A 13,859-nucleotide genomic window follows, 5' to 3' on the forward strand; every position below is an offset into this window, starting at 1 on the left:
ATTATTATTAGTTTTTATTTTATTTTATTTTATTTTTTTATTATTATTTTTTTAACATAGTCCGTTTAAATCGTATTTTAATAAGAATATCACTAACTATATTACCCTAATACTTATATATTTAACAACTTTTATAACTAACTATTAATTACTCTAATATTTATAATAACTTTTATAATTAAATATTAATTTATATTAATTTATTTTATAATTAATTTAGTTTAATATATATTTATAACTATAAATGGTCCCTTTACTTTTATTTTAATTAATTTATTTATTTAAATATAGGTTTGTGCCCCTAATTCGGTCCTTCTAACCGTTTCCCGGTCAAATTTAGCCGTTAGACAATATAGCCATTATCTGGTCAAGAATTATAGCCGTTGGATGTTCTAATCTAACTATTTAAGATGCTAAGCTAGATCTGATTCTTCAACTTGTTCTAACAATGAACCACAATGAACCACACTGGTTGGTTCGAAACGCATCGACAAATGAAATCTCTTGTGATTTACACCAAAAAATCTCTCATAAACTAAACATTGTCCCCTTAGAGAAATGAACCAAGTAGTAATCCAACCATCTAACATCACAGTGCATCTAGTGTGTTCCCATGATGCGTTAAACTTCTCCAGTCTAGCAGTGCAATCAGCGTTTTCATTTTGAAGAATAAGTCCTCTCGGTCTTTTATACCCCAAGCCAATAATAACAACATTAAACTTAGACTAGTAGAATGGAATGTTGTTGGCAATGCTGAAAGGAAGGTCACTCCATAGAAAACACCTATCCACTACGTTGTCAATTTATTCCCTTCTCTTTTCTTTTAAGCATTGACCTAATAGAAGGTTGTGGGCCATGTGTGGTTCTAGGAACAAAAAACGATGAGGTAGATGAAATCTCAGTTATTGTGAAAGGTGATGTTGAAGAACCAATCTCACTTATTCGTTGCCCCTACCAATGTATCTACGATTAAGATTAAGGGGAATCAATCTCCACCCCAAAAAAACATAATGATGGCAAAGAGAAATAGTGTGCTCCTCCTCCTTGCCCCAAACAAAACTGGGTTCCTCCTCCCTTGTTCTCGAATCCCTTCTTGTTTGCAAAATGAGTTAAAAAAAATCAAAAATACAAACTTAAATTGCCCTTGTCCACACAGCTCGGCAATTTTTCCAATCATCGCACAATATTTTTCCTGCAGTTTATGATAGAATCACAATTTTTTGGCCCTTGAAAAAATCGCTGACTTTTTTGGCTGGACTAAAAAACCGTGACATCACATTGTTTTCATGATTTTATCTAGATGTTTGCAACATTGGTTGTCAACTCTAGGCCATAAACTCCACATTGTAACTTTTAATCATGTCAGTACCTATTTGGTGGTTCAACTTTGTCAAAATGGATGTTCTAAATTTAAATTTGTTTTTGAATTAACGAAGATCATATTTTATGCATGGAAGTTCTCACAATTGATTTGGAGGTCCACACAAGCCGCTTAAAAATTTACAACCCTCACAACCTAACCTCTTAACCATTTCTTGCTCATACTGTGGCTTAGGCACCAACTGCTTACAATTTACGGTCAACATGGTCCATCATGGACCAGGCACTTTCGATGTTGCTCATTGCAAACTTGAGAGATCTGTAGGCCACTTGGGAAGTTCTAAGCTAAATTTCTCTTGAGATCTTGATTGATGAAAATCACTACCTGAAAATGGAGATCAAACAACAAAGTGCATAAACAATAGATTTGCCATGGAACTTCTTATTTTATATACCTATAAAGACATGCAAATTAGCAACACCAGTCAAAGCTTGAGAGCACCCCAATGGCATGCTGGATTTCATCCGAGATTATTATCAGAGTTTTCGGGGTTGAAAATAGAGTGCCGAGGCTCCATCAGTTCTCAATGAAATGCATCTTTACTTATGGAGCTTAGAAAACACTTTTGAAAAGAATGCAATATCTAACGAACTTGACATATGATTATATTAAAATTCTGGTACAGTATACATCAATAAGTTCAAGCAAACATGAAATACAAGCATATAAGAACACACATACCATGAGGCAAAACCATACATAACTGCATCTTTTCAGGTAGAAATAGAGCTGATAACAATTTGGCTCTCCAATATGCATAAATCCAGTGCCTGATATGATGCTTAATGTTATGCCACATATGGTATCCAAAAAGATGATGACCAGGTCACTGATCAATTCACTATGAAGACCATAAAGTTCAATTTGTCAAATGGCACAAACCACCAGAAATGAGTTTCTTCATGGTATATTCAACTTAAACAATTCAAGAAGCGCACAGGTTAAACAGCAGCTATATGTATAGTTAACTGTGATCTTGAATGAATATACTGCACTCATAATTATGCAAGGGAGCTGTTTTCAAACAAATATATTGTAGCAATGTATCTTTTGCCTATGGTTTACATACAGTTGTCTGCAACTAAATATGAGAGTTCCTGAAAACAATAAGCATTTTCGCTTGACAAGCTTATCTTCTTTGCTATGATACATCATAAGAGTGTACTTCTACATATCAAAGTATATACCGGTTAAGTTGCAAAATCCAAAAGTTCCTTGACAACCTGATCCAAGGAGCCCTGCCTAAAGTTTTGTCCATTCCCTCCAATGACAACACCGCTTGGTCTGGAACAGTGGTGCCAAATTGTAACGATAAGCATCCCAATGCTTCTCCTTTGTCCAGAATTATATTATCTAACTTCCATCTCAAGCAGATGCTATATTTTCTTCACATCCAACAACTCGCCCAAGATAATTATGGCGTCTTCCACTTTGCCAATCTTGAGAAACCCATTTACCATGGCCCTTTCACTTTCCGCCAAGCAGCCCTTTTGCATAGCCAGATTTACAAGCCTTACTACCGTCTTTCCCCTGCCTAGTTCACACAGACCTTCAAGAAGATCTATGAATGTTGTGATCTCTGGAAGGAACCCCTTCTCCATCATATTCTCCACAAACTCTATAGCCACTCCTATAGGACCCCCTCCCCTGCAAAGTCCCTGGAAAATGGTATTATACGTGTGGGCATTTGGAGCAACACCTTCTTCCAACATCTCTGTATAGATCGCCATAGCTTCACGCATCCTCTTTCGCATGCAGAGATATTTTAAGATGGGATTATAGGCCGCCGCATCAAGAGGCATCCCTTTCATGGGCATTGCTCGCAATATTTTTATAGCGGACTCATAACTGCCACTTCTGCAAAGCCCAAAAATCAGAGTGCCATATGTAATAGCATCTAGATTCCAGCCATTGTGAATCATCATCCGGATGATATCTCTAGCTTTATCAATATTGCCCTCTTTACAGAAAGCTGCCAGGATACAATTGTATGTTACCTTGTCAGGAACTAAACCCTTGAGAAGCATCTCATCAATGAGCTTAGTTGCTTCTTCGACCCTCCCAACTTTACAGAGACCATGGATGAGGGAATTGTATGTTATGATAGTTGCCGTGATCCCCCGGTCATCCATCTTACTGAAAAGTTCCTCTGCCTCTTGAACTCTCTCTTTTTTGCAAAGACCATCTATTAAGGTATTATATGTGATAATATTTGGATGACAGCCCTTGTTCTCCATTTCTCTCAAAAGTTGCATTGCTCGATTCAATCTCCCCTCCCTACAGAGCCCATCCATCAACACATTACAAGTCACTCTGTCTGGAACACAACCCTTGGCATACATCTCGCCCACTAACTCTGCAGCAGCATCGACCTTGCCTCCCTTACATAACCCATGCAATATAATGTTATGGGTATAAATATCAGGTTCATGCCCCTTGCTAGTTAGCTCATTGAACAGCTTACTGGCTTCTTCCACCTTACCCTCCTTGCACATTAGACTGATCAGACTGTTATATGTAACTAAATCCGGATCACAATCCGCAGAAACCATTTCATCCAAAAGCCTTTTAGCCTCTTGGGATTTCCCCATCCTGCACAGACCCGATATCAGAGTATTATATGTAATGACATCAGGTTCGAACCCCTCTGCCGCCATCTTCTGCAGGAGCTCTGCAGCCTTAGGTGCCTCTCCAGCCTTGCAGAACCCATTGATCAATGTATTGAAAGTGACCCTATCAGGAGAGAAACCAGTACCAGAAATCTCTTGCAGAAGGCTCGTTGCCTCCTCCACCTTACCCTGCCTACAGAAACCATGAAGAAGAACATTATGTGTTACGCTGTTAGGAACACACCCACGGGAACACATTTCTTTATACAACTCCAAAGCCTCTTCCATCCTACCCTCCTTGCTGAACCCACGGATAAGAGTGTTATATGTTATATAATCAGGGACCAATCCATGGTTAAGAATCTCTTTCAACATACCCAATGCAGAACCCAACTGGTTAGACCTGCAGAGGGTCTTTATCAATATGTTGAAGGTCTTGACATCAGGTTGGACCCCAGCAGCCTTCATTTGTGAGTACAGTGACTCAACCATCTTAAGCCTATTCTCGTCTACAAGGGCACTGAGTAAATGATTGTAGGACTGGGTTGGGGGTTTAAGTCCTGTTACCTCCATTTCTTTGAGGACTTCGAGGGCGTCGTCCACCATGTGGACATTGGTGTAGATCCTCATCATGCTGACGAAGGCTCCCTCTGTTGGGCCGCAATTGTGGAAACCCATCTCGTCGAAAACAGTTCGCATCTTGTTAAAATTCCCTGTAAAACCCAGCCGACGGATCATCAATTCATAGACTGAAGAATCTGGAGTGTAGCCTTCCTGTTTCGTGGCCCAGCGAAATACTCTGAGGGCTATTTCAGGGTCCTTCTGGCTGCTCACCACCCTCATGAGGTCTTCTGACGTGAAGTTTGGGGGCAGTCGGTAAATTGCTGAGATGAATTTGGTGGTCAGGCGTGGTGTGGATGAGAGTTCAGAGGAATTTTCATTTGCATTGTCGACTTGTAGGGATTTGATGGGCTTGGGGTTTCGAATGTGAGTTTGAGGTTTTGGGTTTATGGGAAGTGGCGTAGATGATGATGGGAATTGAAATTGGAGAAAGGGGTTTTGATGGATGTACAGTGCAGAAGCCATTGCTGTCGCTGCTGATATGGTCGCGGAACATGTTAGCCCGACTCCATTACTTTCAGGATGGGGAGCATGTCTGCTTGTGGATAGTTTGTATATTTATACGAAATTCCAGCATGGTGGAAGTGCTCTGATTTCTGAGTGGCTTTTCGGAAAATTTGGGTGGCTTCTGAGCGTTCATATTTTCTGAAAATATTGGTGATTGGTTGGAATCAATATCAAATTTATATCTTTTGAGAGTTACAAGCCCTTTCACGACGTTCACTTAATTTATATGTTCAAAATGTATTTTAACCACATAATTTTATAAAATAAAATTGATTATTATTATTTCATTTTCAAAAAAATATCTGACACATAAAAATATTAAACCAGGTTCAATATAAAACTTTTACTTTCTTTAAAAATAAATAAACAAATTAAGATACAACTTTTTACTATGCTTAGTTTAAATTTTACCATTTATTAAAATAAATAACTTCAGATATATATTTTCCCTTATTAAAACATATAATTATTAAAAAAAATTATTAATTAACTCACTCTATATTAATGACTATGTGTATTTTTTGAGGAGTATTTTTATAGTATGATATATCAACAGATACAACATATAATATTAATGACTGTGTACTTTTCGGTTCAGGAGTATTTTTATAGCATGATATATGTACATCATATAATTTTTTATCTTTTGGATAATAAAAATTACAATTTTTCAGTAAAACTCACTCCATATTTTATAATAAATAATAAAATAGTTAAAATGATATAAAATATTTTATAATAAAAAATCGAAATTACTTAAAATATGTTATAATAAATAATAAAAGTTGAAATGACATTTAAAAAAAATAACTTTATGTTTAGGCAGTACCCTATAAAATAGTTAAAGGTTATCTCTTGTATGACATTTAAACAAAGTATAGCCGGCTTTTGCAAATATTTCAAATGAATCGAGAGAGGAGTAACGTAGTTTTCTAAGGAGCATCTAGGGTTTGATGTAGATGGCTTTAGAGGGGAGGGAGTGGGGTTCTTTCTTATCGGAACGTGGTAATGGAGTCCATTAAATGGACACAGGCAAGGAAATTAGGATGGGCTTCGGGGCACATGCAAATGGTATGTCAGAGAATGTCCATGAGTCGGCAGAAGTAGGTGGGAAAGGACAGAGAATAAATGAAGACAAAGGCCCAACAGAGAAGCAAAAAAACCAATAGCAACATCAGAAGTCAAAAAGCTCCACAGGGTCATGTAAGCCAAAAACAGTGGTGATCCCAATGACATTGATCATCGATCCCAAGACTCGGGCCTTTAGAGAATGTATGAGGTCATATGTTGTCATATCCAATTTCATGGTCTTTGGCCCACAAAAAAATCTTTGTGCGATTGGATCAAACATCATTGGAAGCCAAGGGGAGAAATAGAGCTACATCTAGGGTCAAAAGGCTTTTTCATGGTGGTATTTGCTAATATGGAAGACACAGACTGAATCTTTGATGGTGGTCCTTATTTTTTTTCATCAGTTGGTTTATGCTTGAGGCCATGGATGGAGAATTTCACCCCGAGGAAGGAAACCTTTACATGCGTCCCAATTTGGGTTTGGTTGTATTCTCTTCCCCTGGACTATCGGCTTCCTACAACTTTAAAGCTAATAGGAGATTCTCTTGGAAAAATCACTAAAATCTCAGAAGCAACTTTACAAGGCATATACACATCATATGTGACAATTTGTGTTGAAATGGATGTCTTCGAGGCTCTACTTGAAGCTGTCAAACTAGAGTTTCGTGACAAATTTTGGTTACAACCAGTGGACTATGAACAAATCCCTTTCAGATGTAGAAGATGCCATGAACATGGCCACCTAATAAGGGAATGCCCCTTAAGAAAAATGGAGGAACAGAGCAAAGAGACAGACTGAAAGGACGCAGATGGTTTTGTTAGACCCACTCTAAGGGGCAGACCTAATAGAAGACAACAACAACGAAATCAGGGAAGGAAAGCTTGGAGAAACAACTTTGAAGTCCTAGCAGAGGAAAACTCAGAGGGACAAGGTGGGGAAGAAGAGGACAAGGAGGAAAAAGGAGAAGGAAAAGAGGAAGAAATGGTGTAGCCAAATGAGGACTATGAACAACAAGGAGATATCCCAGATCTATCAAAATATTTTGAGGGAGATGCGGAAATGACCCTAAGTGAAGTAGGAACAGAGGATATAGAATTGCAGGAGATAATCGAGCAGGAGGGAATCGACCTCCGAGATATGGTGGAACAGGCAAGGAAACAAGGAATAGAAACAATCAATGTAGACGAAATGGATAAAATCCAATATATATACCTGATGAGAGAAGAGATGAGATTACGGGGGCAGAAAATACCGCATCCAGAAAAAGAAATTGGATCTTTGAAGGGATCTCAGTTGGGAGGGAAAGTAATGGGATCTCAGACGGTTTTGGTGCCACGACAGAGCCAACGAAAAAGAGGGAGGAAGCTGAACAGTGTTTCCCTCAAGGATATGGGAGCTATGTTAATAAACTCAGGTAAGATGAGAGCGTTAGTTTCGCCCTCATTAAACCGTAGTTAAATCATGAAAGTTTTATCATGGAATATAAGAGGCATTAGTAGCCTTAGGGAACAACGTTTTTAAAGAAAAAGATTCAAATGGAACAACCAGATGTCATTTTTTTACAAGAGTCAAAGTGCTCATTAGAGAAAATAAAGGAGTTAAGTAGGAGACTAGGGAGAAGGTATGACACAGTCGAGGTAGAAGTGCAGGGCTCGGCAAGGGGATTGGTCATCTGCTGGAACCCCCAATCCTTGATCTTACTGGACTCTGAACCCAACAGATCATACTTATCAGTAGAAATTTCGGTTATAGGAACCCCAGGCACAATGGTGTTTACAAATGTTTATGGGCCTCAAAGAATTGAGGAGAAGGTCAAGCTTCTGCAAGATCTAAGTAAGATAAATTTCAAGAAAGGGAATCTCCCTTGGGTTTTGGGGGGAGACTTCAATATGATAACCTCTCTATTAGAGAATAAAGGTAGCCAAAGAATAGTAGATAGAGATGCTGAAACATTTAAGAAATTCATTTAGGAGACCAACTTTATTGATATGGAAACAACGAATGGTTGCTTCACTTGGAGTAATAAGCGGGGAGAGCAACATCAAGTGGCATCCGTGCTTGAAAAGTTTTTAATCTCAAAAGATTTTTTGTTGAGAGGGGTAGATGTGGCAGAAAATATTCTTCCTTATGGGGGGTCTGATCTGTAACACCCTCCTCCCACATCTACCCAAGTAACCGACCAATCGAGGTAAACATGTGACAATAAGTTACTATGATATGATTTGACCTCATAAGTCACCTTAAGGAAGTGGAACCGATGGAAACACACCATGCAGACCTTCCACATCGGCAACATGACTCCCATGAACCATCCCAACCACTTAGGTAACCGGCCCCTCGGTCCCACTGAGTTTTCTGACCATTAAACCCCTAGTCGCTCCCTTGATATGGGCATGCATGCATCCAAGAGGCTCTGGACACTCCCACAACATGGGTATGCATGCGTCCAGGGACTTTTCTGCCCAATGATGTGCATGCGTCTCCATGATTTGAGCGATTTTTTTAGACCTAGAGCCTAGGTCACTGCCCAGAACTCAATGACACTTTCAAAACCAAAAGATATTAACAGAATAAGGAAACAAATACAATTACTTGAATAGGGATTTGATTGGACCCCTACTAACCATGACAGGAATTTCGTCAAACATATCACAAATATGTAATCTACAGGAGTAAACAACATATCTGAGCATAGGGGTCTTCTACTTATCTGAGATCGCTAAGGAGCATTGTTCCCTTATATCATTAATTGCATTATCATCTATTTGGTCATAGATACATTGTTCATTCATTTACAAATCAACACATGAGGAAAGCCATACATCATCATTGTCATAATACATGCTTATGACCAGCATAATAACAACAGAAATGTCAAGGATACATCAACCATAGCATCCACATATAAACTAGTACATTTATACATAAGATATCAAGGAAATAACCTCTTATTAATGAATGCAAAATCCAACTGTAATACCCCTTCCTAGGTCTACCCAAAGTAACCATGCCAACTGGGGTAAACATGAGGAGAGATGCTACTACAATCAGATTTGACCTCCTTTGTCACCTTAAGAAAGTGGAATCGACAGAACATCACATACAGTCATACAACATCATCAACGAACCCCTTAGGAAACAAGTTAGCCACTCAGACAACCTGTCCTTGGGTCCCACTACTATTCTGCAACTCTTAGGCCTCAGTCGCTCTCATGCTATGGGCAAGGGAGCGACCAACAACCTAAATTCGCTCTCACAAGCTTGCCTGCTAGCGAATGTGGTCCAGAATTTCCAGTTCTATGCCAACAACCCTAGGATTTGAGCCACTTTTCTAGCCCATAATCCTGGCCTCTGCCCAGAACTTGTTGTAACTTTCAGAAATCATTAAAAACATGATAACCATGCTAATCAATCAAAAATCACCCTCAGGACTAGGCCTGAGCATCCCCAACCGGAACTGGAATTATGTCAAACACTTGGCATCAATGCAACCTACAGGTCTAGGATACAAGATAGAGTATAAATGACTGAAAAAACTTAGGAAACATAACCAGAAGGATCACCTTCTTCTCCATTGAACTAATACATCATCAATTAGGTCTTTCATCCATCCATTTAACAGTTACAAGTAACTATATGAAATAACCATGACATGAACCAATCATTCAACCATGCTTATAACCATCACAAAAATATATAAATATCATAGACATGACAGCCATTAAATCCACATATAAATCAATGCAAAAGTAAGAGAACTTAGCTTTTATTAATCATAGGAAAATTTGACTAGCCACGTACCACCCGACCATAGACATGGCTGAACCAAATCTCTCATTCAGCCAGTCCCCCCTGTGCCATATTCCAAGCATGAATGTGGGATATCATAGAACAACCAATCCTCTAACAATCAAGGGAATCCAAAGGTTAACCCACCTCCACCCTCATCCAACCATGATCACACCAAAACCGGTGCTCCGATCACAACCGAACATAATTTGGAATGCCATCCGGAATCCATCACTATCCTTGAGGAATTTTCTGTCTCCTTACCTCTCAAGCTTTACCATAATCCAAACCTGGATCACTAGGCCATAAACCAAGACTGATCCCTTAGGCTTTACAGTGTATCCCGCCAAAATCGGTCAAGGGATTCCTAGGCCTTTGGGAATGAACCTTGAGACCACCTCCACCCCGCATTCCGAAATCCATCCGGTAATTCCAAAGTTCCAAAAACCGAAATAAACATCCCAACATACCATGGCATCCGAAAAAAGGCTAGTTTAGGCTGAAAACCATTGTCATGATGCAGCAAAACCATGCCACCAACAACAAGAGAATAATGTACCAACATGCAAAGCCATGCATGTCCAAACCAGCTGGGAAATCACACATGCAAAAGGTTACCTGCAAGTATTCCTATTGAAGCTGCTTAATCTTGCTTTCCTTTCCTTGTTTCTTGCTTACTTTTCCTTTCCTTTCCTTGTCTTCCCTTTCCTTTGCTCCAAACTAGAGTGCTAAAGAAACTCTAAGTGACCAAGAGAGTGAGAGAGAGAGAGAATAATGAGAGAGCTCCAAACTTGAACTGACAACAGCCATGAATTGATCCTCAAAAGCATTTTTATTCACGAGGCCTCTAATTTCATCATTTTCCATTATTTTCCTTAAATTTCCTCCTCACATGCAACTGCTAGATAGCTAATCCTCAGGATTAACCTTGGGTTAGTTTGGGTAGTTATTGGAGTCCAAGAAATCCCGAGAGTTCTTGGACTCCAATAAATACCCAAACTGAACCAAGGTTAATCCCAAGGATTAGCTATCTAACATTCCCCCCTTAATCCGAAGGGATGTACCAAAGTCCAAGAATGAGAGCTCAAAATGAAAAAATTCATCTCAGCCAAGAACTGAATGTCTCTGAGAAATGGTTTTTAAGGATAACCACAAACTAAGATGGGAGAACTCAAGATCTTAACCAACACCAACTCTGGAACCTTCATATCAGTTCTCATAACAACCAAAAATGTGGTTTTAAGGTGATCACAAACTCTGGAACTATCACTATAGTTCCTCAAATAGTTCCAAACATGGAAGTGCTCAATCAGCTCAACTCAGAATCAGACTCGCTTGACATCTCGAAATCGAACCTGTAGCAGACCATCAACAATTCCTCCCTTGTCGGATACAAGGTGAGAAGTATTATTCATCACTACAAGGCTGGTCATCACTCTCGAACATATCCTTTGGTATGCTCTGTAAATCTTCTTGGTTGTTTTCGTTCAATCCCAAGAAGAAATCCATCTAAAATTTACCTTCTCTCTTGCAGTAGTATTCTTTCTGGAACATCTATTTGTAAGATGATTTCTCTTTCCAAAATTCTCACATGGGTGAATATCAAAACACTGATCTTTCACATGTCCAACTCTGTTACACTGTTGGCATTTATCAACTTGTTCTGGAACAACACTGTCCAGAAATCCAACACTTCAGAATTGTATCAGTTCACAAAAATCTGGAATGTGGAAAGATGCATCCAGAATATCCTCGTTTTAACCCAAATCAGTTTTGTGTTTATTTTTTGTAATCTCTTCCTATGGTCTTAAAAACATTTTGGTAACGACGAGCTTCACATTTGTATGCAAATGACTCTCACATACACTTTCCTGAACACGACTTTCCGCTGCACCCATATTTTCTCTTGAAATCACTTCATTACTCTGATCATTCTCTAACTGATGATTAGGCTCAAACAAACTGTTATTCTGAAAATGTACAGGTTCAAAATTCTTCTTTTGCAGTTCTTCTCACTGAAACTAGGACTCTAGCTCCACGAATTCAATTTTTCTTTTCGCATTTTGTAAATATATTTTGGATGTCAAAGAGTGTGTCCTTACTGACTTGGACACTATTATGAATTGTAGATGAAATTAAATTGTGTAATAACTGCAACAAATCATCGACTTTGGCCATTTTCTCGAACAATCAACTTTGAAAAAAGGGGTGTCGGCTATCATCGAAAATGCACCCAATACAAACAAATTTACAATGATTTAACCAGGTGTCGGATTCAACCGAAAATGAACCCATTTCTGTACAAGCCCAAATAAACTCCACAATGAAAGAGCATTGTATTAGTGATAAAATTATTTATTTATACATGTGTAATCTAGGTATGAGATAGTTCTGTCTCGGTAACTTATTAACCGTAAAAACAGAATGTAAAACTAATTACATATTATACAATAACAATCCTGAAGGATTATTTAACATTCCCCCCTTAATTTGAAGGGACATCTGACATGCTGAGTAACATTCTGAACTTTTCAAACTTTTCACATCCCAGTGGCTTTGTAAATATGTCTGCGATCTGCTCTGAAGTAGGACAATGTGTCAGATGAATAACTTTGGCCTCTACATAATGTCGAATCAAGTGATATTTGGTGTTAATATGATTGCTTCGATCATGAAACTTGGGATTCTTAGCCAACTGAATTGCAGAAGAGTTCTCGACGAGTATTGGAGTCGAAGCCTTTTGTTTCTCCTGGAAGTCTTCAAGTATTTTTCGAAGCCAAATGATTTCTTTTGTAGCTTGATTTGTTGCAACATATTTGGCTTCGGTGGTAGAATCAATAGGAACATATTGCTTGTGTGATCTCCAACTGATGGTTGTTGATCCAAGACTCATCAAATAACCAGAAGTAGAGACTCCATTCTCCTTATCTCCATCAAAATCAGAATCTGAATAGTTGGTGAGATGGAAATCTGCAACTTTGAAATATTTGATGTCATATGTTCAAGTGCCTTTCAAATACTTGAGCACTTTCTTTGCTACATTCCAATTACCTTCACATGGCTTATGCATGAATATGGAAAGTATCCCTACAACAAAATCTATGTCAGGTCGAGTAGTAGTTAGAAATTTCAAACTTCCAACAAGTTGCATATACTTTGTTGGATCTTCAAACATACTTGCTTTAGTGGAAGTAAGCTTCAAATTCTGCTCCATAGGAATAGTGACGGGATTACAATCTTGCATCCCAAATATGTCCAATAGTTGTCTAGTATAATTTTTCTGAGAAATGAAAATATATTTGGGTTTCTAATCAACTTCAATCCCTGAATAATAATGTAATGAACCCAAATCTATCATTTCAAAAGCTTTCAATAATTCTCTTTTAACAGATGCTACATAGCCATCATTATTTCCTGTGATCATTAAATCATCTACATACACAACCAAATATATAATTGACTTTCCAATTTTCTTAACAAAAAGAGTTGCATCATCCATATCAAATAACTTATAATTCAACTTGAGAAGATGTTTAGTTAATTTTCCATACCATGCACAAGATGCTTGTTTCAATCCATACAAAGCCTTAACCAACTTACATACCTTTTTCTCTTTGCCTTTAACAACAAAACCTTTAGGCTGAAACATATAAACATCCTCCTTCAAATCGCCATTCAAAAAATTTGTTTTAACATCCATATGGTGTATCTTCTAGCTATTATGAGTTGCAAGAGAAAATAGAGTTCTCATCGTGCCCCATTTTGTTGGAGCAAATGTCTCTATGTAGTCAACACCTTCCTTCTTAGCGTAGCCTTTTGCTATAAGCCTTGTGTTGTATTTATCAAGCGAACCATCTGCCTTGTATTTGATATTATACAC

General features: G+C 38.2%; 2 protein-coding genes across 2 annotated transcripts in view; one reads left to right on the forward strand and one right to left on the reverse strand.

Moving 5' to 3' along the window:
- Window positions 1-1,963: 1,963 nt before the first annotated feature.
- Window positions 1,964-5,282, reverse strand: LOC149190817 (uncharacterized). The gene has a single exon (XM_089412275.1). The coding sequence runs from the start codon at window positions 5,074-5,076 to the stop codon at window positions 2,758-2,760; it is 2,319 nt and encodes a 772-aa protein (XP_089268401.1). The 5' UTR covers window positions 5,077-5,282; the 3' UTR covers window positions 1,964-2,757.
- Window positions 5,283-7,249: 1,967 nt separating this feature from the next.
- LOC149190818 (uncharacterized) overlaps window positions 7,250-13,859 on the forward strand; it is a 31,481-nt gene continuing 24,871 nt past the window's right edge. The window contains 1 exon segment of the mRNA XM_089410597.1: window positions 7,250-7,604. Within this exon segment, the coding sequence (XP_089266723.1) occupies window positions 7,250-7,604 (355 nt within the window).

This window comes from Pinus tabuliformis, chromosome 3_1, assembly GCF_031772625.1.
Source record: "Pinus tabuliformis cultivar Carrire ecotype Pingquan chromosome 3_1, CPIR1, whole genome shotgun sequence".
Lineage (NCBI taxonomy): Eukaryota > Viridiplantae > Streptophyta > Pinopsida > Pinales > Pinaceae > Pinus > Pinus tabuliformis.

What these genes read in the sequence shown, in the direction of transcription:
- LOC149190817 (XM_089412275.1), bottom strand. Translation starts at nt 5,076, where the DNA reads ATGGCTTCTGCACTGTACATCCATCAAAACCCCTTTCTCCAATTTCAA.